This window comes from Lichenostomus cassidix, chromosome 5, assembly GCF_008360975.1.
Source record: "Lichenostomus cassidix isolate B80296 chromosome 5, HeHo_3.0, whole genome shotgun sequence".
Classification (NCBI taxonomy): domain Eukaryota; kingdom Metazoa; phylum Chordata; class Aves; order Passeriformes; family Meliphagidae; genus Lichenostomus; species Lichenostomus cassidix.
Window position 1 is genome coordinate 51217451 of NC_139486.1, and position 22883 is coordinate 51240333.

The 22883-nt window shown below is 40.9% G+C and overlaps 1 protein-coding gene across 1 annotated transcript in view; it reads left to right on the forward strand.

The window, feature by feature from the left end:
• Positions 1-22883, forward strand: part of KIAA1549L (KIAA1549 like) — a 122661-nt gene that overhangs the window by 60234 nt on the left and 39544 nt on the right. The window contains exons 5-13 of the mRNA XM_085063807.1: positions 147-366; positions 1395-1528; positions 3683-3845; positions 6532-6591; positions 8079-8230; positions 9631-9802; positions 12960-13123; positions 18265-18455; positions 21788-21915. Of these exons, the coding sequence (XP_084919933.1) occupies positions 147-366; positions 1395-1528; positions 3683-3845; positions 6532-6591; positions 8079-8230; positions 9631-9802; positions 12960-13123; positions 18265-18455; positions 21788-21915 (1384 nt within the window). The remainder of the gene's footprint in view (positions 1-146; positions 367-1394; positions 1529-3682; positions 3846-6531; positions 6592-8078; positions 8231-9630; positions 9803-12959; positions 13124-18264; positions 18456-21787; positions 21916-22883) is intronic.

Sequence of the window (22883 nt, forward strand, 5' to 3'; positions counted from 1 at the left end):
ATATGACACTAACTGATCCCATAGGGGTTTTAGGGGATTACAGGATAAAAGCCCTGCCAGTAACACACAGTGTGAGAAGCCCCATCAAATAGTGGCTGAATTGCAAACGAAATAATGAAAACATAATGCTTGATTGTGTTTTTTAGGTTGAAATCCTGGAGCAATCGAGTAACCTCACAGTTGGTTACTACGTCACACGGGGCAGACTGGTTTTCATGCCAGCTGCTGTCATTGAAAAGCTGCTTGCCTACGGCATCAGCAACGCCACAGCAGCCATGAAGCAGCACGTGCCACATCTGCAGGCTGTGGTGGCCCTGGCCCTGCCCTGGAAGCCACTTCCAGCCTACCACTTCCAGCTGAAAACGGGTGAGTGATGCCCTGCCTGGGGGAGCATGTGCTCACAGTTCAGAGCTCAGTGACTCTGCAGCAATGATGTGGCAGCAGGATAGCTCTGCTTTGGTTTTAGGTGTTGCTTTGCTGGCACAAGCAGGACAGGCAGTGTGGGCACCTCTGTCCTCCCAGTGCTCTGCTGTCACAGCCATTGGCACTGCTGGGAGGGGAGGTGGCACCACTCAGGGATGAGTCACAGCAGTGTGCCTGACTGAGCCTTGGCTTTTGGTTAAATGGCCTTCAATTGATGGATTGTGCAGTAACCTGCGTGCTTCCTCTGGGGCAATCAGATGAGAAACGTGACTGTATCTTATAATTATACACACACATATATATGTATATATATATATATATATTTTTTTTTTAAATATATATATACACACACACACACATTGTTCTGGCTGGACCCATCTGACTCAAGCCCCAGCTTTCTGACCCAGAGCCACTGTTTTAACCCCTCTGTACTGTAGCAAGCATCAGTGCAGAGTGATTGCAAGGCAGTATAAACTATGAGAGGGCAGAGTGCTCTAAAACGATGTATTAAAAGATCAAAAATACTTCTTGTATATATACTTACATGTCTATATACACATATTTGTGGCAGTTAGAGTTAAGTACTTTTTTCCTAGAATGAAAGTAAAACAGAATGAGAATCAATATTATGGTTGATTATGTTTTGCAGCACCAAATGACCTGCAAGATTTAAGGCTATAACTTGTCTTTTAGAATGGCTTCACTTAATGCCTGGCTCTGAGCAAGCATATGCACAGTGAACTGACCTTACCATCTTATATATCATTGCAGAAGCAATCTCCATTTGTTTGTGGAAAGTATCAGCTATAATGATGCAATTTAATTCTTACATTTTGTCTTAATTGTGGCTAATTTTGTGCAGTTCCTGAAGTGGCATTATTTTCACCTGCTTAATGTGTAAATTGATAATTTTGTTCTTGGTGCTGCAGCTGAGAGTCGTTTATCCACATGCTGATACCTTCCTTTTCCAGAGCTGCAGTTTGTGGGTCAAACAGACAACATTCAGTCATGCAAATTTTTTCAGACCATGGAACAGAGGCTCCAGAGAGCGTTTCAGGACGCTGAAAGAAAGGTCCTAAACACCAGCAACAACTTAACTGTTCAGGTACAGTGCTGAGTGCTTTGCCACTGTCTGTTGCCAAACTCTCCTGCTTATTCTTTGTCATGGATATGTTTGTATTCCAGCACAGTGCCTTTGCTAGCTTCTATGGAAGGAAACTTATGTTTTCATCTGAAATAAGATTGTTTTATGCATTGCAGGGAAACTTATAAATGCATTATTTATAGAATGCTGTTGCTTTTCATGAATTGGAGTTTTACTGTTTGCAGTTCAGTGGTATAAATGAAATTCAAAAAACCCTAAAACTACAAACACAGTCTTCCAAATTTATGTTTTTACTGCATATGTTATTCTGACACATTAGCTGCTTTCAGTGAGGCTATTCAGGTATAATGATGGTGCTAGGCATACCTGTTTGTGAGATCTGAAATAATGGAATATATTTCTTTCTCATTTTTGGTATGCATTTCAGTTTTATACTCACGAGCACAAATTCACCACTAAGTGCCTGATTTTTACACACCTTTATATGTATAGTGGGCCAACACCCTTATGCTCTATTGCCATACTTCAGGAATAATGAAATTTTCCTCTGGGTGATATTATGATTTATATTTGACTTGTGATAAAACTCTGTGTATGGATTGTGCTCCTCAGAAGGAGAAAATTTGTCATCAGAGCTCTGCTTAGTTACTTTGGTGCTGCTTCTTGAGAACTTGTGTTCAAACTGGGGGAGCTCAGAGAGGCAGAAAAGTTCACAGCAAGAGAGGACCTACCACAGCAGGTCAAGTGATTATCAAGCTTTCCAACAGCTGGACCCGTGGCATTGAGGAAAATTTCATGGTGGCTAACTTGCTTGTGGTGAAAATGGCAGATCTCAGAAAGCACCTGAGCAATTTTGGAAAGAGCCCTAGGAGAAGGCAGCAGCTGTTTCTGTGGGTATTGCCAGTTTAAGGAGGGATAGGATGGAGGTCCTGGAGGCAACATACAAGCTGGGAAGTGAGAGGCTCAAGGGTGTGATCTTCATGATAAATTTTTCAGGAGTTATTCCAGTATCATGCAAAAGACTAAGTTGGTGCAAAAGAACACTGTATGAGGGTTTTAGATTAACTGAAAGCTGAGGAACAGCACTGGAGCAGACAGAGCCAGTTCAGAAAAGGCATTGCTGCACTAGGAGAGTAGAGGGAAGGGCAGCAAGGTGGGTAAAAGGCATGAAACGTCTTCTGTGCAAGGAGAAATGAAATTGGCCATGGTTCTGCAGCCAAGAGTGCTGTAATGAATCAGGCCAAACATAGAATAAAAAATCATCCACCCTTTTTACAAGCCAAGCATAAGATTTATGTCTCTAACTAACCCTGTCTGTGGGATAATGCTACACTGTTCAAAGCCACCCACTCCTCTTGTCCTGTGCTAATTCTCCAACCCTCTGCTCCAGCATTTGTAAGTGCACATTGGCCATGCAGCCTTTTGGTCTGGCCTTGGATTCTTCTGATGCTTTTTTTATACCATGGTTTCTGTTTGTACTTGGTGATCTAGATCATAAAAATGGGGTATTTAAACAACATTTTGGCTACCTATCAGTAGCCAAAAAGCCCCATCCCACTTGCCCTAGGGCATAAGTTTTCCAAGAAAACCTGTGGGTTTTTTCCCTGGTGTTTGAGGATTTCATCCAGTACTTGCTAAAGAGAATTGGTCCTAGAAAATGCAGTTATCAGGTTTGGGCTCAGGAAGAGCCTGGCATGGAGCTAGAGTGAGGAGGAGAGGAGGAATTCATAGGATGCTAGGAAGAGAAAAGACATGATATCCCTTTATTTCGTATGGAAAAGGCGTGGATCTAGAGAACTACAGTAGGAAGGCAGCAAAGACAGCAAGATATATGAGCCAATTTCTCTGCATCAAGCACTGGATGATTTTTCTGATAAGCATCCTCTCCCTCATCCCACATTTCCTGGTAAAAAATGGGCAAAATATTTTCAGTCCTGACTGCACCTTTCCTGCCTGCTGCTGCCTTCCGGGAGCCCTGCAAGTGCTAAAGGAGGGATTCAAGTATCACACAAGCAAAGTTGGATGAGATGTAGCTAATCCATTGTTCAGGTTAACATTTCCCCAGCTTATTTGCACTGGCTTGGTGTTTTTTTGGTTTTGTTCTAAACTGAGCTGAACCACAGCAATACATTATTTTTTTTGCCTCTGTTTCAGATTTTGAACACCTCCAATGTCTCCCAAGCTGTCACGCTGTTTTACGTAGTGAGAAATCAAAGCACAACTCTAAATGGCACTATTTCCAGCAACCTTCTTAATCAGCTGTCAGCTGAGCTGGTGGGTTTCTACCTCACCTACCCGCCTCTCACCATTGCTGAATGTAAGTGTGTGCTTCCCAGCATCAAAATTAGCCAGCAACAGAATTTTGCTTTGTTGTCAAGCTCAGGGATTGTAGGTAGTTTTTCTGACTACTTTTTAATCTGTTTTTAATTTTTAAAAAATATGGGGGGGTAATTGTTTTTTATTTTTATTTTCTGGGTTCATTGTTTATTTTGGTTGCTAGCAACACTGGCAAATAACTGAGAAAAACATATGTATGCTGTCATTAATGAAAAAAAAATTCCTGTGCCAGATTCCAAACAAAATATAATTGTAGTTTTATGTAAAGCAAAGCATAAAAGGTCCCAGATTCTTCATTTCAGCAAAGCTTAGCACAGCACTGAATGAAATTCAGCTTCAGCATCTCCCTTTTGCTTCAATGGAATCCTCAGCCCCAGTGGTTGCTCCAAGGGCTGGGATCAGGCTGTGAGTGTGTGTTTGGGTAGTCAGTGAGATTCTTCTGTGCCTCTCTTTTAAAAAGTTGTTGGTGTATTGGCTGAGCTGCATCCTCAGTTTAAAAGTGGTCTGAGTGCTTTAACATCAATAGCTTTCTTGGATTGCAGTTGCTAGGAAGGCTGTGAGGTACAGAGAGCTGGAGACAATTTTGTGGGCAGCCTCCATGGCGTGTGTGCTCTCTGGCTCTGCGTGCTAATTTGTTTAAAATGATTAAAGGGACAAGATGCTTGATTATGGGGATCTCTGTTTAATCTGCTCGTTAATGGGATGTATGAAATTAAGCTCGCTGCAGACAGGTTATCCCTGCTGGGTACATCACTGCAGCAGCAGACTGTTGGACAGCGAGCACTGAGAAAAACACAAGTTCTCTTTTTTTTTTTTTTTTGGGTCAGTCCATTTTGTTTGCAAACAGCCCAACAGCAGAGAAATGTTATTGTGCAATTCTTCACCATTGACTTGCAACATGAGCTTTCCTTAGGATCAGTGGTTGCTCTCTGCTGTGAGGCAGTCAGGAATCACAGCTAACTTAGGTGATTGTGCAAATCTTTGGGAAAGGAGGTTTGTATGTTGTTCTTGAGGCATTCCCTATCAAATTATGATATTTGGAAACAAATAGGTGAAACTGCCTGATGATAAGTCTGGGCACTGTGCTGGTGAACTTTTGAATTAGAGTTTCCATCACAGGGTAAGAGACACCTCTCAAGGTGGGCTTGTGCTTTCATCAAGCCTTTCCACAGGCAAGGGGAGGTGGAGAGAGGCTGTTGACAAAGGGATCCAGGAAGGGATGTATCCCATTCCTCATCAGACAGACTCCGTCTTTTTCATTGTTGGTGAGTGCCCTGTGTGCAGGACATGTCTTCACGAGGCATCCAGGAGCATGAGGAGAAAGCTGGAGAAAGTTTTGATGCTGGCTGTGCTCAGTTCAAGTGTCTGGCCTCCAAAAAAGGCCTATTTAGGAGGAAGATTATGGTGCTTCTCACAAAGGCAATACAGGCGTATGCTTGGTAGTCAGGAGCTGTGAAAGCCATTTGTCACCCAGCAAGTCTGGTGTGGTACTGAAGTTCTCTGCTGATCCCCATACATGATGAAGAGACCTGATAAAGTCTTTAGCAAGTGTTTCTTTAACAACTAATGGCTTATATTTCATTCTGGAGTTCTTGGTTTTATTCCCACTGCAGCAGCTGTACTGCAAACTCATGAACTTAGTGCACATGCAGTGTTTACGGCTCTAGACTGATAGTGTGTCTGGAAAATGTTTCCTTTGAAGAGTGTTTGATGCTTATTCATGCGGCAGTGTAGTTGTCTCAGTTTATCAAACAAATATTGAGGTTGTTCCCCGAGCGTGTTATTTCCCAGTAGGCTCCAGTGGCTCCTCCAGAACCTTCACAGTCTGTCGTGGAAATGCACAGCTCAGGGCATGCTGTGAAATCCTCCTCAAAAGCAGCTACTGTGTGTAATCAAATCCTTTTCAATGTTTACTATTCCAAGCCACTTTGGGTTTAACAATCAAGGTGACTCAATAGCAGCCTATCAACGTGCAGAGCGTGGATGTTTTCTGAATTAAGTTCCCAGTATTAATCCACTGAACAAATGCTGATCTGTAGAATGAATTAGCAGCATATTGAGCTTTACAGCCTAGTGCACTTTGGAGATGGAGGAGCTAACAAAAGGCATCAAAACAGGAAATATCAGTTTCTCACAGATGCAGACACATATGGCAGTAATGCCTTAAACCGTGCACAGTGAGGGAGCACCACGCTCCAAGGTGTGCTCACAGTTTTGTTGCTCTCATTTGCAATCCATGTGGAGTCTGATCCTGGTATATTTTCATATTATTTTAGGCTAAAACTGAGGTCTGGGTTATATAAGGATTAATCACAGCATCATTAGGGAATCTCATCCAGTTTTCTTCAGGGGAGAAAGCAGCAGAAATGTATACAACACCTATTACCTATCCTTCTTGGTTCTGGGCAGTCTTGGGCTCCATCCCAGCCAGTATTTTGGCAACAGGAGATATATGTTGTACTTTGTATGGCAGTGCTTCTTCTGTTTACACTTGGTGTTCTATTTTCAGACAGAAAAGAAATTGTAACCCAGAAAATTATGCTCTAGATCTCCTCTTGGGCCATAGTTCAATTTTATTTATCTCTGTCTGGTTAGCCAGTTTTGGGACACATAATGTGTAGGATGTTGGAATATTATGACATAATTTAATCTTTTATTTTTTTAAGCTTTGGAGTATCCAAACCTTGATGTCTCGGAATCAACTAGAGACTACTGGGTGATAACAGGTACTTTTTAATGTCCTTCCCTCCTCCGGGCACTCCAGGTAATAATTTTTAATGCTCATTTATATGAACACAGCAGTGCAGTAATTTTATACAGAAATAAGGGGCTGCCTACTGAACCTGCCCTCAGCTGGGCAAATGTACTCACAGTCACTCTGGGGCATAAGTGGTTCATCATCTTGAACAGTGACATCTCCAGTGACCAACACTCACCTCAGAATTGATGGCACTTTGGTTTAAACAATCCTGAGAACAGCATTATCTTCTCAGAGTTTCAAAACAGAAATAGATTTTTTTTTTTTTTTAATGTACTGGGACTTGGATTTAAATCTGGAACCAAAAGAGACTCATGGACATAAACCAGGAACAAAGGGGAAGTCGTTGCACCAAGGGACTTAGTTATGATTTGCTGACTATCTGGATGCAGGAATTTTTGCATCTTTCACTTGAAGCTCTTAGGTTTCAAAATACTTCTTTCCTCAAGTCATTTCACAGGTCTCACATTCTCATTCACAATAATTTTGCATTCAAAAATGATGACTAGGCAAGAAAGACCCTTTCCCCAGACATCTTTGAGTGATACCAAAGCCTTTCTAGCTGGTGTGTCTGTCTGGAATTATTTAATGCTCAGGAGAGTAAGAGCAAAGGGTTCTGACATGAAATAGGCTTTGTGCCAGTTCTATCTTTTCATAAATTTGAAATAAAACATAGGTTTATGCAGAGATTATGATCCTCTGAAGGGAGTGGTACAGTTCCTCCCAGTATGGACCTTGTGAACCTGATACTCCATATCTTGCCTCTGTGCACTTGATGCTCTGGAGTATTATTGATATTACAGTGGAAACTCTGTTTTCAAAAAGATTGTGGTGGTCCCAGAAGACCTTTTTTGAAATAATATTGAAAAAAACATACATATGTATGAATCAAATCAGCATGTCGTATCACTTTTTTGAAATTTAGAATCCAGTTTCTTTTAAATCTTGCATTCATTTATACTTCAGATGCCTTCATTTATACTTCAGAAATGTTTATTCAGGTTTCAGTGCTCTCAAACCAGATATTTTGTTTGAGATTGAACAAAATCCTAACCTCACGGTTCAAATCTTCAGGATTGAAAACTGGTTCAGTTAACAGGAGCATCTGGCAATAAAACCAGCAGCTCTCAAATAGGTTTTAACTTACTTTTTGCATTGAAGATCACAGAGTAGATTCTTCCCTGAGCCATTTTGGTAAACTGAAGGCCTAAAAATGGTATTTTGAGATTTTCACTCTGAAACATCATTGAGATTATTTGAGAAGAGCAGTGCAGGGACTGAAACAGAAGCACGTTATATTCCCACTGGGAATTACCAAGAGGGGATAACAGCATCCAGGTATTTTTCTTCTGACTTACCCTGTACCTCCCTGTCCCAAACAGTCCCACAGAACTCATGTTATTTCACCTGTCCACGCCTGATGTGCTGATGTGTGTTTTTTGTCCATTCCCACAGTCATTCAAGGGGTTGACATGGCCTTACTGGGGCTGAACAACCAGAGCTTTGCCAGACTGATGGAGCAGCGCTTGGCCCCGCTGTTCATGATGTCCCACCAGCAGGGGAGGAGGTTCAGACGTGCCACCACTGTGGGCAGCTACACTGTGCAGGTGCTCAATGACACGTGCTAAACCATTGCTTTGTTTGCATGTGTCCTGCTTCATTTCTGTAAAAGGCATTTCTAGCTAGGCTGAAATTTCCTGTATTTCTCATGAACATCAAAGCAGCGAGGGCAGAACACATGGCATTGCCAATCCTGTCTTTTTCTGCAACCAGCCACATTGGCATGCCTGTCATCCTCGGGAAATCATCATTAGTTAATCAGTGTTCATAAATATTTTCTCTCTGGTTGCTATGAGGATTGGTACAAAGTACATATTTTAGCGTATTCAGCATAATGAAGAGTTCCAAGTTGGTTTTTTTTTTTTTTCATGATAAAAGTTTCCTAGGTAACTCAAAGCTGGAACTTGGTGTTTTTTCTTTTTGTTGGAAAAACTGTAAGCAGCAGCCTTTATTTGTACAGGGTTAGTCATCAAATCATGTGCCCCCAGATCATGTTATGAAGTAGAGATTTCAGACCTGAGTGATTTATTAATCATCTTTCTCTTATTTACAGCATTTCACATGCAGTATTTTGAAGTGATCATATTTTGTTTTCTCATCAATTAAGCCAATTGATGCTATGGGGAATTCAAAGATTTCTTCTTCAATCTTCAAAAATTAGCTATTTAAAAAAAAAAATTACATTATGTTTTCCAAGAATTGTTTGCTGTAAAATATAAACCCAAGTTATTACATTTTCCATTTGCCCACACAATTCTTTCTATTTTTCCACTAAAATAATTTAAAAGAAGGAGCACATTTTACTTGCCAAAAATGTGAACCTTTGTAAAATTTTAGTCCATAACATAATGGAGAGGAATCACAAAACTCCTTTCTCTTCTCATCATTAGAAATGTTTGACACTTTCTTTACTCTCAGGAAAGGTAGAGGTACAATGGAAAAATTCTGCAAGTGTTCTGCAGAATAAAATGGGAAAAGCATGGTTCTCTTTGTTACCCGCCTGGGATAAAAAATAATGAGTATAGAAGTGAAATGTGAGGCTATTTTTCAACTGCAATATGCCAGTAAAGTACAGTTTTCAGTATTAGGACAGGTTTTAAGAATTTCCCCTTTACAGAGGACTGCAATGTCCGAACATTTGATCCTTTCCTCTTTACTGCATGCTTTTCTTTGTGTAGGGTTTTACCTTAGGATGATATTTAAATTTTTTTTAAAGTCAGTCAGTTCTGTGACTGACTGACTTAATAGCCTGGGCTATGGAGGGGAGAAGCTCTGATCCTATGAGAATATTTGCATGGAGCTTATGCTTGTAGGAGGTCTTGAAGGAGTTCCCTGTGGGCACTGCCTTTGAACAGCTCCTGGCAAGATTTGCAGCGGTATAATGTGAACACAGTTTATTCCTCTTTCTCTCTTCATTTATTTAATTATTTGTTTATTTCCCTTAAAGATGGTGAAGATTCAACGTATTCCAGGACCCAAGGAGCCAGCTGAACTGACATATTACACTTTATACAACGGGAAGCCTTTGCTGGGCACTGCAGCTGCCAAAATTTTGAGTACGGTTGACTCCCAGAGGATGGCCTTGACACTGGGCTATGTCATCCAAGTGCAAGCTGATCGTAAGGGTTCTTTTAAAAGTTCCTTACTTAAATCTTTGTCTTATTCCATGAACTGAACTCTCTGGAGCTGTAGAGTCAGAATTAATTCAGTTGCTGACAAAACCATGGCACCACAGACTAATGACTTGGGCAAAGCTGTTATTCAAATAACTTGGCCCAAAATAAAATGTGGCGGCTATTAAGATGTTTCTTATTTTTGAGTTGATCAAAATAGTGTAGATTCTTTCTATCTCAAAGGGATTATTATTTTTTCATTAATAATTTTCACCAAGGAAACCACATGGTTGTTAAAGATATTGTTTAGACACAAATCAGAAAAGCGAAGTTGAAAAGAGCTACTTGTGCATATGGACAGTTTTCAGATTCAAGATATGATAGTGTCATTCAGAAAAACACTGCCAAAAAGTATTCAATTATTGAAAAGTAAAGTGTTTTCAAGTTTCTCTTTCAAGACCTTCATCAGTTACAGACACATATTTCTTTAATTTTTTGCAGGTTTTTTATATTCCTGTATAGTTGACCCATAGTCGTAAACATGTGGTGAGGCTTAGAGTGTTTTTTCATACAGTAACAGATCAATGTCCAAATCCATGCCTGTTGCTAACTGGATCTCTCCACTTTGCCAAAATATTTCTTTAGAAGGAGTCAAAATTATACAGTGGACTTCTGCACTGGATCTCCTCACTGGTGAAACAGCACATAAAATGCATGTCCCTGGTGCAATTATATCTACCTGATGAAGCAGTGATGCTGTAATAATTACATGAAATAGTGACAGGAAAAAAAGAAACTGCTGTAATAAGTAATTTATGTATCATACATAAATATAAGATTGAGTTAGAAGACTGAAATGTGATATAATTTCCAGAGAATGCACCATGTACTCTATCTGATCCTTGATTTGATCATGGTCTGCTACTGACTTTAATTCAGCTGAACCCAGGGATCTCCATTCCATAAATTCCAGCATTTAAATTCTAAATAACTTTGTTTTCCACCAGAGTATTACTTTAATGTATTTTTTACTGAAAAAGATATTGATATAGCAGTTTCCTAGCTCTTTGTGCAGTGATGTGATTTATATTTATGTGGATATGTAGGCAATTATGAAATCTGCTGCTCATCAACTAACTTTATATTTCCATGGTCTGATAAGGCAGACTCATTTATCTGTAGATTTTCATACCAGCCAAGTATGCTTAGAACGCTGTAAGAAGAGAATATACAGAAATTGAAATTATGACCTGAGGTAACTGAGATTCTGAAGGCAGAGTATTTGAAATGTAGGAGGTAATTCCATCCTTATGCCTTATAATGGGAAAAACCCCAATTTCTTTCTTTTTGAACATGGTTATTTGTAGTCTGTCTTTGTATTGCCACAGAAAATACTTTGTGTGGATTTCATTTTTGCTCATTATGATTTCTGTTCTAGCAGAATGAAAAGTTCTGTTCCAAAATACAGTAACCCTCGGGAGCTCATGGCTGGGTTAGACAAGACAGACGAATAATAACCCAAAATATGGATGTTCCTCTGTTATGAGCCAGAGACTGAGGTTTAACAGAATGAAAGGCTTGTTTCAAATTCCACTGAAGTCTTACTGAGTTGAATGAACCGTGGGTTGGCTTTAGGTCATACTGGAATCTGGTAACTGAATTAAAGATGTAAATTTCTACTCCTAAATGTCTGTCCTATTAGCTATAAGGTCATAATCTCCTCTGCATTCCCTAGAAGGAATAAATGTAATTTTTCAACAATTGTTTGCTGCTTCCACAGCAACAATCTATGATTAAAGTTTCTCTTATTTGTTAAAATTCAGATTCCGTTCCCTTCCTCCACAACCCTTTTATCTCCAAACTAAATGTCAAAGTCAATAATTAAGAATTCTGCAGGCATGTTGAAAAGTGAAACCTGTAATGCTCCAGCCTGGCCTTTTGGACAGTCTTGTGCTCCAGCTCTGAACCTAACGGTGCTGTTCCTACATCACCCAACAAACTCTTCTGGCTTTGCAAAAGTCACAAATCTACCAAGAGACCAGGCTCAGGCTCCAGCCAGACTTTCAGCTGGGGAACTGAAAGTTCCTAATAACTGCTGCAGAACGAGCTGGTTTGCGTGTGAAGTCTGATGCTGAGAGATGCTGAGTGCCTCTGACAGCTCATAAGCTCAATGACATTTGAAAGCGCCGGTCCCCCAGGAAATGGGAACGGCTGCTCTGTGCTGGTATCCTCACCATTGCCTGCCCACGCCAGCAACAGTGCCACAGCAAAATAAACAGGGATAATAGCTTCGGGAAGTCTGCTGAATACTTCACTACAGCAAAATGCAGTATTATAAGGAGACTGTCTGATTGTTTTTCCAGAAAGGAAGGAAGTGAAATGACAGAACTGGGAATGTGTCATGGGAGGATCTCTTCTGTGTGAACAAGTTGAAGGCTCATACTAGAGAGATTATTCTGATGAAATGGAATCCAAAATGTTTTTGCATCACTGCATCTCTGAAATGAACCCTTTTCCTGGTGCCATTATTAATACATCTGCAAGTAGCTCTTTCCAACCTCGTTATTTCCACTCCTTCAGAAATGATGAATCCACTTTGACCTTAACTATGATAAATTATTTCTAGAGCACAAGAGAAGCATTTTTTTATTGCTTTATTGATATGAATAATAACTCTTTGAGTCAAATAGTTGTGTTTTTTAAAAAGCTCTGCCAGTTTACTCTTGCTGAGCCAGTCTTTGACACTAGGTATGGACTTCATGTGTGTTCTTTTAACACACAGGCTACCTTACTCTAAGACGGGTTTGTGTTTGAAAAATAGCTAAGGATGCGCTACTTGAACCTTTTTTTTTTTTTTGCTTGTTTATTCTGTAAATGAACCATTGGAGTGATATCTCACATGGCCTCTGTCTTGACTTTGGAGCACATGTCTGCTTTTGCATATAACCTGGTTAGATAACTAAGAGAAGAGAGACTAGAAATTTAGGAATTGAGCAGTGTTGCTGACTTTTTTTTCTACTAAAGTAATACAAAGGTATTCCTTTGTACAGAAAGCTAGATTACCCGCAGTCCTTTTATACTAATTTTTGCATGAAGGCAACTGAAGGCTGGAAGCAATCCTGCCCAGTGAAGCTTACCAGTGTTGGTTTGCTGTTTTCTGTAGCTGTGGTGAAGAACCCCCCAAACAACCTGTGGATCATTGCAGCAGTGCTGGCTCCCATTGCTGTGGTCACAGTCATCATCATCATCATCACCGCTGTGCTGTGCAGGAAGAACAAGAACGACTTCAAACCAGACACCATGATGAACCTGCCCCAGAGGGCCAAAGTGAGTGACCCAGCTTTAGATCCATTTGCTTGCTGAAGCTGTGACTCTCTGATAGATGTAGCTGAAGGAGGTTTGGAATGGTTTTGAACTTTCTAATTTATTTTTGTGTATTTCTGGTTGGGTTCAAACAATTGAGTTTTTCTTGAAGTTACTAATGCATATCAATTCCAAGATGTTTTTCCCCCCAAATGAAATGCATTTCCAGCTTGATTCTCTGTCTATGACAGAAAAATATCACAGAATACTGTTTTGTCTCCATAGTGAAAAAGTCTGGACTCTCAATGCTGATATTCAATAGCCCTTGACCAGGGCCACCCAAAGATAGGAGTTTTTAGCCTCAGAGCCTGTGTGTAAGTCAGACTGCTCCTTTGCCCTTTTAGCTGGCTTTGTTCTTCTCCACTGGCATGGGATGGAGATGATGAATTTTTTCTTTGGTTTTTTAATGCTACAGACAGCAGGATTATTGAGATTTCAGCTCTGTTGCTTCTGCTGAAAAATGTAGATTGGAAGAAGAGCTGAAGGAAGGCATGATGTACTTGACAGCTCTTTTCTCCTCATCTTAGGTTTGTTGCAGATGGATGCAGCTGGTGCCAGTTGGAAACCAGACATTTGTGTCAAAAATGATGCAAAAAAAGACATTTTCATTTTGGTTCCAATGTGCTCCTCTATTTATCCACTGTTATCCACCCAGTGTTAAGATTAGATCTACAAAAGTGAAACAGAAAATAACACAAACAAGAATTAATATCACTGCTGTGGTATTTGATGCTCCATTGAAGCCTCTAAAATGCAAATTATGCTTTATTAGGGGCTGTTGCAAGTGCTATGCACCACTTGATTATTTTTATATATAATCTTAGTCCCAACTAAAGGAAAGAAATAAGGCTAAATTTATACATTGTTTTGAACTGCCCATCATTATGGGATGCTGAAGTTGCTATTAAAAAAACCTCAACAACCTACTGCTGGTTGCAGCCACAGCACAGGAAAACTTGAAAATATTTTCATATTTTAATCATTGTTTTCCTTCCAAAAAGAAAGACAAAATTGTATTTTCACTCTTCCTGAGAAATCAGATTTAATCAGGCTGTGAGATACGTGCTCAGGTTAAAACCTGCTCAGTCAGGTTACATTTGCATCAGCTGTCAATGTCATCAGATGGATCTGAGGAACAAAACAACTGGTGTTGAGCTCCCAGCACCCCCACCACACTCATTTCAGGAGCTTTTCCTGCAGGTTTGCTCACACTGCAGCTGGAGTGCAGAGAGCATCCACTTCTAGAGCGCATTTCCCCTTTCTGGTTTATTTTGAGAGTCCATAAAATTTAATTTAATTCATTATCTGAAAAGTGATGCATTTCCAAATGCAAGCCAAATTGCTTTCCGTTTAGTTTCACAATGATGGCTCCATCAGGAAGGTTCTGCCAGGTCTAGTTTAGAGTTTATGCTGGGATATGGACTGTGGAGGATAAATCCTGCAGTGGGACTGGGAATGGACTGGTTTGGTCATTCTTGATTTCAGCATCTTTACTTAAAGTAAGGCTAAGAATATTTTGGGAAGATAATGAAAAGAAGCTCATTTTAAAAAGAAGAGTTTTAGTTTTATTTTCAATTCCAATGTTAGGGATAGTGGTAATTGCCTGAACCGTAATTGCCACATTTTGTGCAGTTTGGGAATGCAAACAGCTGATGAGCACACATCCGTGTCACCTTTAAAATGAGTCTGTTGTGTTTCACGGCTGAGCAAAGTGCCTGAGACTGCTGATTAATGCTGACTCTGCTCGAAGTGGAGTCACCGTGGAGTGATTTGTAGTTTAAGCAGCCGTTTGAGCATTTTGCTCCTGTGCGTGTGAGATTTGCCGCTGAATCACCGGAGCGATGTTGCGATCCTTTTGAGCTGCCAGCAAACTGCGCAGGGAGGGAAGCAGAACATGACGGGATACCTGCATCCCGGCCTTCCAGGTGCGCTTGTTTGGCGCTGCTGCTTCCTGCCCAGTCCTGCTCCAAGGGGACTGGCAGAGCGGAGCTGCTGGCTGCTGCAGTCCTGCTGTCGCTGGCAGCCCGCAGCGGGAGGAGCAGAGCTGCCACAGCCCTGTGCCACATCCCGCGGCCGCTCCGTCCCTGCGGCGGGACAGGAGCACGGACACAGCGTGGAGGGTAATGCACATTTGGCATTAAATATCCGTGCGGAGCAGGGGGAGGCGATGGAGCAGCGCTGCTGCCTCTGCCTGGTAATTAAGGCATGACTTTTGTGCGGTAGCAGACTGAAGGGTAAATAAGTGAAGTTTACAAAATGACCTCTCAGACGTAGCGTAGTTTATAGGATCTCTCTTGGGAATTGTGTTTCTGTTCTGAATTGCCTCAGCAGTCAGGGACATCTGGATAAAGCTGCAGGGAAAAGGCACTGTTAGCTTTTTTCAATTTTCTCTCCAGTAGTAAAATGAGAAGAAGCATAAATTCAACCTGGTGAAATGCTGATGGGATTTTATTTTAATGTTATTTCAATGTTTTTATTTTTGGCAACTGTTTGCTTTGAGGTTTTGGATGGAGGTTAACTTTTTCCTCCCTTGCTTTCTAATTCACAGCATGCTTTTTTAAAGTCTAGAATCTCGTTTGTCAACCCACCTTATTTTTAGACTATGAAAGAATAAGTTTGCAGGTAAAGAGAGATAAGATCTGTAGTCTAAGACCCACAAGCAAAAGCAAGTACTGCAGACCATGGGAAAACAAGCCCTATCCGTTTTATAAAGTGCACAGAGAAAAAAAAAGTCAGTGAAACTGCACTTGGGTATACAAATAGAGGGGAGGGGCTGACCCTTCCCTCCCTTCCCTCCCTTCCCTCCCCTTTTTTGTTTAATGTCTTTTTCATGACCATTACAAGAAAAAAGAGTCCCAGGAACAACTCTCTGTGTTCAGTCTGCCCTTTGCCAGGCAGTGTGATCTAGTGGTCTCATTATCCATTTATTATTTCAAAAGCAATATTAGAATCTCAGTCCTTCAGTCTCCCTCAGTATTTTGGATGTATTGGACATCTACGCTTGCAGTGCTTCAGCAGTGCCTGATGGTGATTTAGCCTTGCCAGTTCCCTTCAGGGGTGGTAAAGCCATCTGCTCCTGTGGGCTTTTGCAGAGCAGGGATCCAAGATCAAATTTTATTTAATGCAATATGTCTGCTGATGAGGATGACTTTCTCAGCTCTCCTTTTATTGCAGTTTGTTACTGGACATGGTGGTAAGTAGAACTCTGATTAAAATAATCCTTCATTTTCTCCCTTTGGCAGATCTGAGCTGGGACACTGCAGAATTCTTTAGTAATTCTCATGTCCTGCTATTTCTGGTTTGGTTTGTTTTTTGTTTGGATGGTTTGTTTTTTGTTTGCAGGGTTTTTTTTTGTTGTTTTGTTTTTGTTTTTATAAGATATTAAGTATAAGTTGAAACTTATTTTACTCTTTCAAAGGGAGAAATAACTGATTTAATTGCCTCTTCTCTTTCGTTGCCTTTTTTGCAGAATATCTTGGTTGTCTTATCTGATATTTAATATTTATAATGAGGTTGAAACCCATTACTTTGGTTAACAATATTACTATCTAGGATGTTGTGCAGTATTTCTTCCTAGCTGTCCATCACACAGCTTCTGCTTCCCTGTCTTCATTTGCTGCCTTCGTAGCTAACTTGGTGGCTGTTTTGTGATACCCTGCTTGCCATGGAGGGGTGATGGGGAACTGGTATTTCTCTGATATGTCACAAGTTCCACAGGGGTGATTTGTGGAGACGTTTGCTCTCCCAAATCAGCATTAGCTCACTCCCTAATGCACTGAAGCTCCTTATCAGAGGAATGCTGAAGTATGGAAACACATTGGAAACCATCAGCCTTGGTCAAAACAGGAGATTGGGAATGCCATGCAGATCCACATGAAGAAAAAGCATGTTTTATGTTTCAAAAAGTAAAAGACAGCCCCATTTTTTCAGGCTGAGATCACCTGTGAAATGTGTCTGTATTTAGAGCTGCAGCCCAGATTTCAGTAAAGGATGCAACAAGAGAAAATGTTTTTCAGAGCTTGTCCTTTTTCCGTGCCAACAGCAAATTTTTTTCTCCTGCTGATTTCCTTCTGGAACTAAAGTATTAAATGATGACATGACAGGAACCTGGAGAGACTAATCAGAAATGAACTAATTCCAAAGTATTTCCCAAAGTATGTTTGAGGTTTAAAAAACACCACTTCTCAACTTTGAAGTGTTTTGTGATCCCTTTTTAGCATTTTGTCAATAGTTTTTTTATTTCAAGAAGAACAACCTTCCAGTTTTTGGTAAGTTAATTCAATTTAGTATACCAAGAAGATATTTTCCAGAGGTGGTCAGGAATTTCTTTGAGTGATTTTCTTTTTTTCCCCCAGCAGATAATGCAGGTTGGTTTTGGGTCCTTTTTTTTCCCCTCTCTTTTGCTTCCAATTGAAAATGCAGTTTGGAAAGTCAAGTTTTGTCTAAATGTTTAATTTTTCCATTGAGAGAATCTACCTTTCCTCGGCTGCCTTGCCCAGAAGGCATGTGTTAGCTCTGCTGGGCAAGAACTGCCTTGCTGCAAGGCTCTGGTGAAATGCCACTTCCCAAGAGAAACAAGGGAAGTCAGGAATATCCTTCCCAGTAGGCAACAGGCAAGCCAGGGGAAATATAATTTCACTGATCTGAAAACTATTCTTTTCTGGTAAATGTTGCCCATGAAGCTTTCTTATGTGTGCCTTTTTTACTTTTTCTTGCCTGGGAATAAATTAATCCCACCCCCTTTGGAAATGCAAGGGTTTTGTCAGAGAAAGTTTTCTGTGTGGTGTTATTTTTTTTTCCTCTTTATTTTTTCTTCCACATCCTCACTCTTTCACTGTCTGTCAAAGTAGTTTCTGGGGGTGTTACAGCAGGGTAAGAAAGGTTAGCCAAGATCAATTTTGTGTTAGCTAATCATGTTTAAAATGTGTGGAAAGGAGATCTCATCAGAAAATTGGTTCCTTGTTGGGCATTCACATGGTAATCTATGTATTTTTACCCATCACTTATGTAATTAAAAAAGTTAAGGAGTAGTGAAAATTTTGAAAATTCATATGAAATCTAATACATGCTGGAAATTCCTGTTATTTCTCCCATTTATTTTGCAGCCAGTGCAAGGCTTTGACTATGCCAAGCAGCACTTGGGTCAGCAGGGAGCAGAGGATGAGGTTCTACCTGTGACTCAGGAGACTGTCATACTTCCACTTCCAGTCAGGGATGCTCCTGCCTCCCAGGAGAGAGAAACTACCCAGGATGGGAGCACCATCAAAACTGCCCAGTCCAATGAAACGAGGAAAAGGTATGGACTGGCATCTGGGATCTTTCCACAGAGGGCTGTAATAGGATCTGTGCTGCTGGTTGCTGTAAGGTTTGGCACCCAGGCTCTGTGTGTGGCAGATGGTTCCTCCATGATGGATCCTTGGCACAACACTGGTCTGTGCTGGATGAGTAAGGTTGCTGCTTAAAATATGAGATCAAACTGAGTGAAGTCTTCACAGAGGAGGTGAAATGGCTTTTATTTGCATGCTGGTCTTGCACCAGAGATGAACCTGAAGGAAACACATGACCTGGAGCATGGACACTGATAGTGTCTCAAGGAACCAAAAGACAGGTCCTTAGCCACTGTAAGTTGCTGTAACTCCACTGGCAGGCTCTGTCACTCCACAACTGGACCCAGTGCCTTCACTAGCAGAAGGGAAAAGCCTAAACACCCACTAAATTATGGAAGACCTCTAGATCCAAAGAATGTACAGCAGGAAAAGATTTCTGAAGTGTAAGAATAGACTAGATAATGCCAGTGTCTAGGATAAAGCATCCCAGGTTTGCACTCTCTTCATATGAAATCTCTAGGATTGTAGGATCATGGATTGTAGGTCCCCAGGAAGCTATCTGGCTCCTCTTCAATGCTGCAGGGTCAAACACACCCCCAAGTTCAACTTTATCTCCCTTAATTTAAAGTCTTCCACTGGTGGGATGATCACAGCCTCCTCCAGCAATCTGTTCTTTCCTGTCTTTCCTGTTAGGAAGTTTCACCTCATGTCTGTCCTCAACTATCAACAGAATAGCTGAATAGAAGGTCATTATTTCTTGTCTTGGTCCTTGTAGGCAAGGAAAGTAGATTATCCCTTTATCCTAGCTGTTTTGCATGCTTTGAGGCTGTTTTTTCCTTGACCTGCTCTCCTTGGTATTAAATGAGAGTGGAGCTGAAGAATGATACTAAGGGGAAGAGAGGAAAATAAGCCTGTTAGGTAAACAGCCTGAATAGAGGCAGCAGTTGTTGTGTAGTTCACAGGCATCACACAGCTCTTGCCTCTTGAAAGGATTTGATAACACACAAGAAAAGCATCTGACTAGTGCAGAGAAATTCAAGAGAAAACCAAGCCTTCACAGCTGAGTCACCTCATCCTGTACAATACTTCCCCCTTTGGAATAATGGGAAAGCTTGGGAAACTCAGCACAGTGTTGCTGCACACTGTGACAGGGACACATTGGAAGGGGCTGGGCAAGTCTCTGCAGGAATTGTTCTTTAAAATGTTTCCAAGCCTCTCCAAAGCCATGTGTAAACCCATATAAAAAAAAGTAAACAAGCCCTACTAATTAATCCTCTAACCAAAGTGATTAAGCACTTCCCTCAATCCTTTGAGCACAGAAATCCCCCACTTAATCTGTGCCATTTTAAACAAACTCTAAGAAGCCAACTTGATCCAGGAAAGTTATTTTCATTATAAAAAGTGTTGAACCTTGGTGCCCTTCTAAGCAAATAACTAAGAGTTAGTTTTCCCTCCTTCAGGATGATTACTTGAGTAAGTGAGAACATGTAGAATTTCACTATTTTTCATTCCCAGGAGCTGTGTCTGGAAATGGAATTTAATGGTTGCTGAAGATGAAGAAATATTTCTTGACCTTTATGTATTTGCTCTTTCATTCAGGGTACTTTACAGCCTGGAAAGGTCAATTTAAACCAGACAGCCATGAAGTGGCTGATAACTGATCAGAATATCTCCTCTGCTATCACCACGAAAGGAAACTTCTCATTAATAATATGAAAGCCTCTTAAAATGGATTAATATTTAGATTAGTGTCAGCACAGAAATCGTTTTGCAAGCTATCTATGCTCATTTCTTTTCTGCATTCCCAAGCTGAGCAGATTTTCTTCAGGTGTTGGTCTGTCCCTGGATGAATTTTTTTACTGGGCTTGGAGTATTCATTTAGCAGTGACAGACAGGTTTATAGGGGAGGAATCTTGCTTCTCAAGAATACTTATTTTCAATAGAATTTCTCAAGGAAACCCTCAGCCTGGACTCAGTTGCATGATGAGCCCTCCTAGAACCCTGTAGCTGAAAAGAGCCTGTCTCAAATTATACATATTTCCACCTAGGCTATCTTCAAAAAGGAATCCCCAATAATTGCTTTTCTCGTATTTATCCCTTACTGTTCTAACCACAGTAAATGCTTTCTACCTACACCAGACAGGGAGGCCAGAACTGGAGAATAATGAATGTTTCAGGCTGATGATACAGTATAGGCAATGATTTGCAGGATGGTTTTGACAATTGTTTTGTTTTAGTACAATTTTCTGGATATAAAACCACTGCAGCAGCAATAGAATTTGATTTGATTCTTTCTCTCTGTAAATGGAAGTCTCTGTGACTAGGTCCATTTTTTTTCTGTAATGTAACCTCTTTACATCACCTTGTCACTGACCATGACAGTTCAGTGGTAAATCGTAGATAGATTTATGATTAACTACACAGGTCCTCTGGAGAGTTTTCATTCCCTTTGTGGCAAATTTCACAGGGAAAAAAAAAAAGTGACTGTGTCTGGATATGGAATAGCACCAAATGTACTATCTTCTACTTTGGCCTGCTTTTCTCAACTTCTGCATGAGGATTTGAGTAACCTGACCACCCCAAAAAAGCAGAGAAGGTGTGGTGGGAGCTTGCTCTCAGTGCAGCCCAGAGCACGCTGCTCATTTCTGTCCCTGCTTCTCGCTGGGACCGAATGCACAGTGGCACTGCCCTGCCCTCCCTCCTCACCCTGGGCAGGGATGAGTCTCAGGACAAGGATGTGCAACAGCTGATTAAAAATAAGAATTTTCTTAGGTGTTTCAGCCAATAATGGTGCCAGTTAAACCAGGTTATGTGCCAAAAGGAGAAAAGGAGAATTTTCTTATTGCATTTTGTGTGCATATGTGCAAAGTGAGTGAGTGAATTTTGCATTGTGGCTTACAACAGCTGACTGTAGATGCAAGCTAAATAATAATGGAATTGGTTTAGCCATACATCTAAAAACAAAGGTCTACTTTTTGTCTGGGTTCATGAATTGACAACGGGATTTTCTGTCCTCTGTGGTGGTACTTTTATCACTGTGGGGCTTGTGCACGAGGAGCAGTTGCATGGCAAGCCTCTAAGATGCCCATCAGCCCCGAAATAACTGAGAAAGTCGTGTTCACCTCCCATCACTCTGCTCCTACCTTTCCTGTGTTGCTGCGTGCTGTTTATATTCTGTCTCCTTTTGGTACAAAATCAGACTTGAAAACTCAGTGATGCAAACTGTGCAAACGAAATAACCTTGAAATGAGGTTGAGAAGGAAGAGCTCACGTCCTCCCTTGTTGCTATGGTTACTTGCAGCCGGTCCCCGAGCCAGAGCGGCTCCATCCTCAGCAATGGGTCGGGAAAGCCCAGCTCGGGCCGGAGCTCCCTGCAGAAAGTGATGGCACCGCAGAAAGTGGCCAAGGACGAAGCAAGGAAAAGGAACGGTGAGAAGCGTTTGTTGCTGGTCACTGCTGCCCGCAGCTGCCTGTGGTCTCTCCCACAGCCAAACCCACACAGCCATACCCACAGGGGTGTTGAAACCAATTTCCTGTACCCCCAGCAGTGCTTGGGCATTGTGTGTGTAGCTGATTTGTTGGGTTTCCCCCTTCCCCTTTACTGTTATAGCTGTTCCTCCAGATCCCATGAAAAATTGTGGTGTCTGCTCTTTGTGTGGGCCTTTGCAAGTTTTCTTTCTTTTTTGTTTTTTTCCTTTTTTCTTGAAATGCCAGTAAACTAATGAAGACATGATGCAGCTTAGTAGGTGGACAGGGTTTACAGCTTTTTTTGTTGTGTAGATCCCTAAGATATTAATTTTCTCTGCTGCTGCTGCTAAGCTGGCCCAGATCTGATGAAGATGAATTAATTAGATAAAAATTAATTTGAGAAAGTGTGAAACATCCAGTGCTTTATCTTTCCTCACATCCTAGGCACATCTCATTGTTATTAACACTTACTGGCAGCTTGTCCTGATGCACCTGGGATGTCATGCTGAATGTTTCTTACAAGACCTTGGTTGATGTTGGTGACCTTGTGGCTTGAGGTGTATCAGGAACATCTGAGGAGAGTGCTACCAGATCCCCTTTTTTTCCTTGCTTTTCTTCTCTCTGATTATGTTTCTTGAGTTATGGTTTTGCTCCCAGAGCAATGTTTTCCTTATGAATAGAAAACAGTGGCTAACAGGTTCTAAGTTTCAAAGGGGTTAATTATTTTTTCACTATATCAAATGTAGCTCATTTTACAAGACAATGTTTATGTTTTCCAGAGTTAAAAGCTGTAAATTTATGCTGACTCTTTTCTTACCCCCCACCAGGAAGGCCAATATTCAAAACCAGTGCCAGGTGCTGTTTACATGTGTAGGCAAAATAACTTAGTGAAGGTATTTTTTGTTTTGTTGGGTTCTATATCTTCAAAG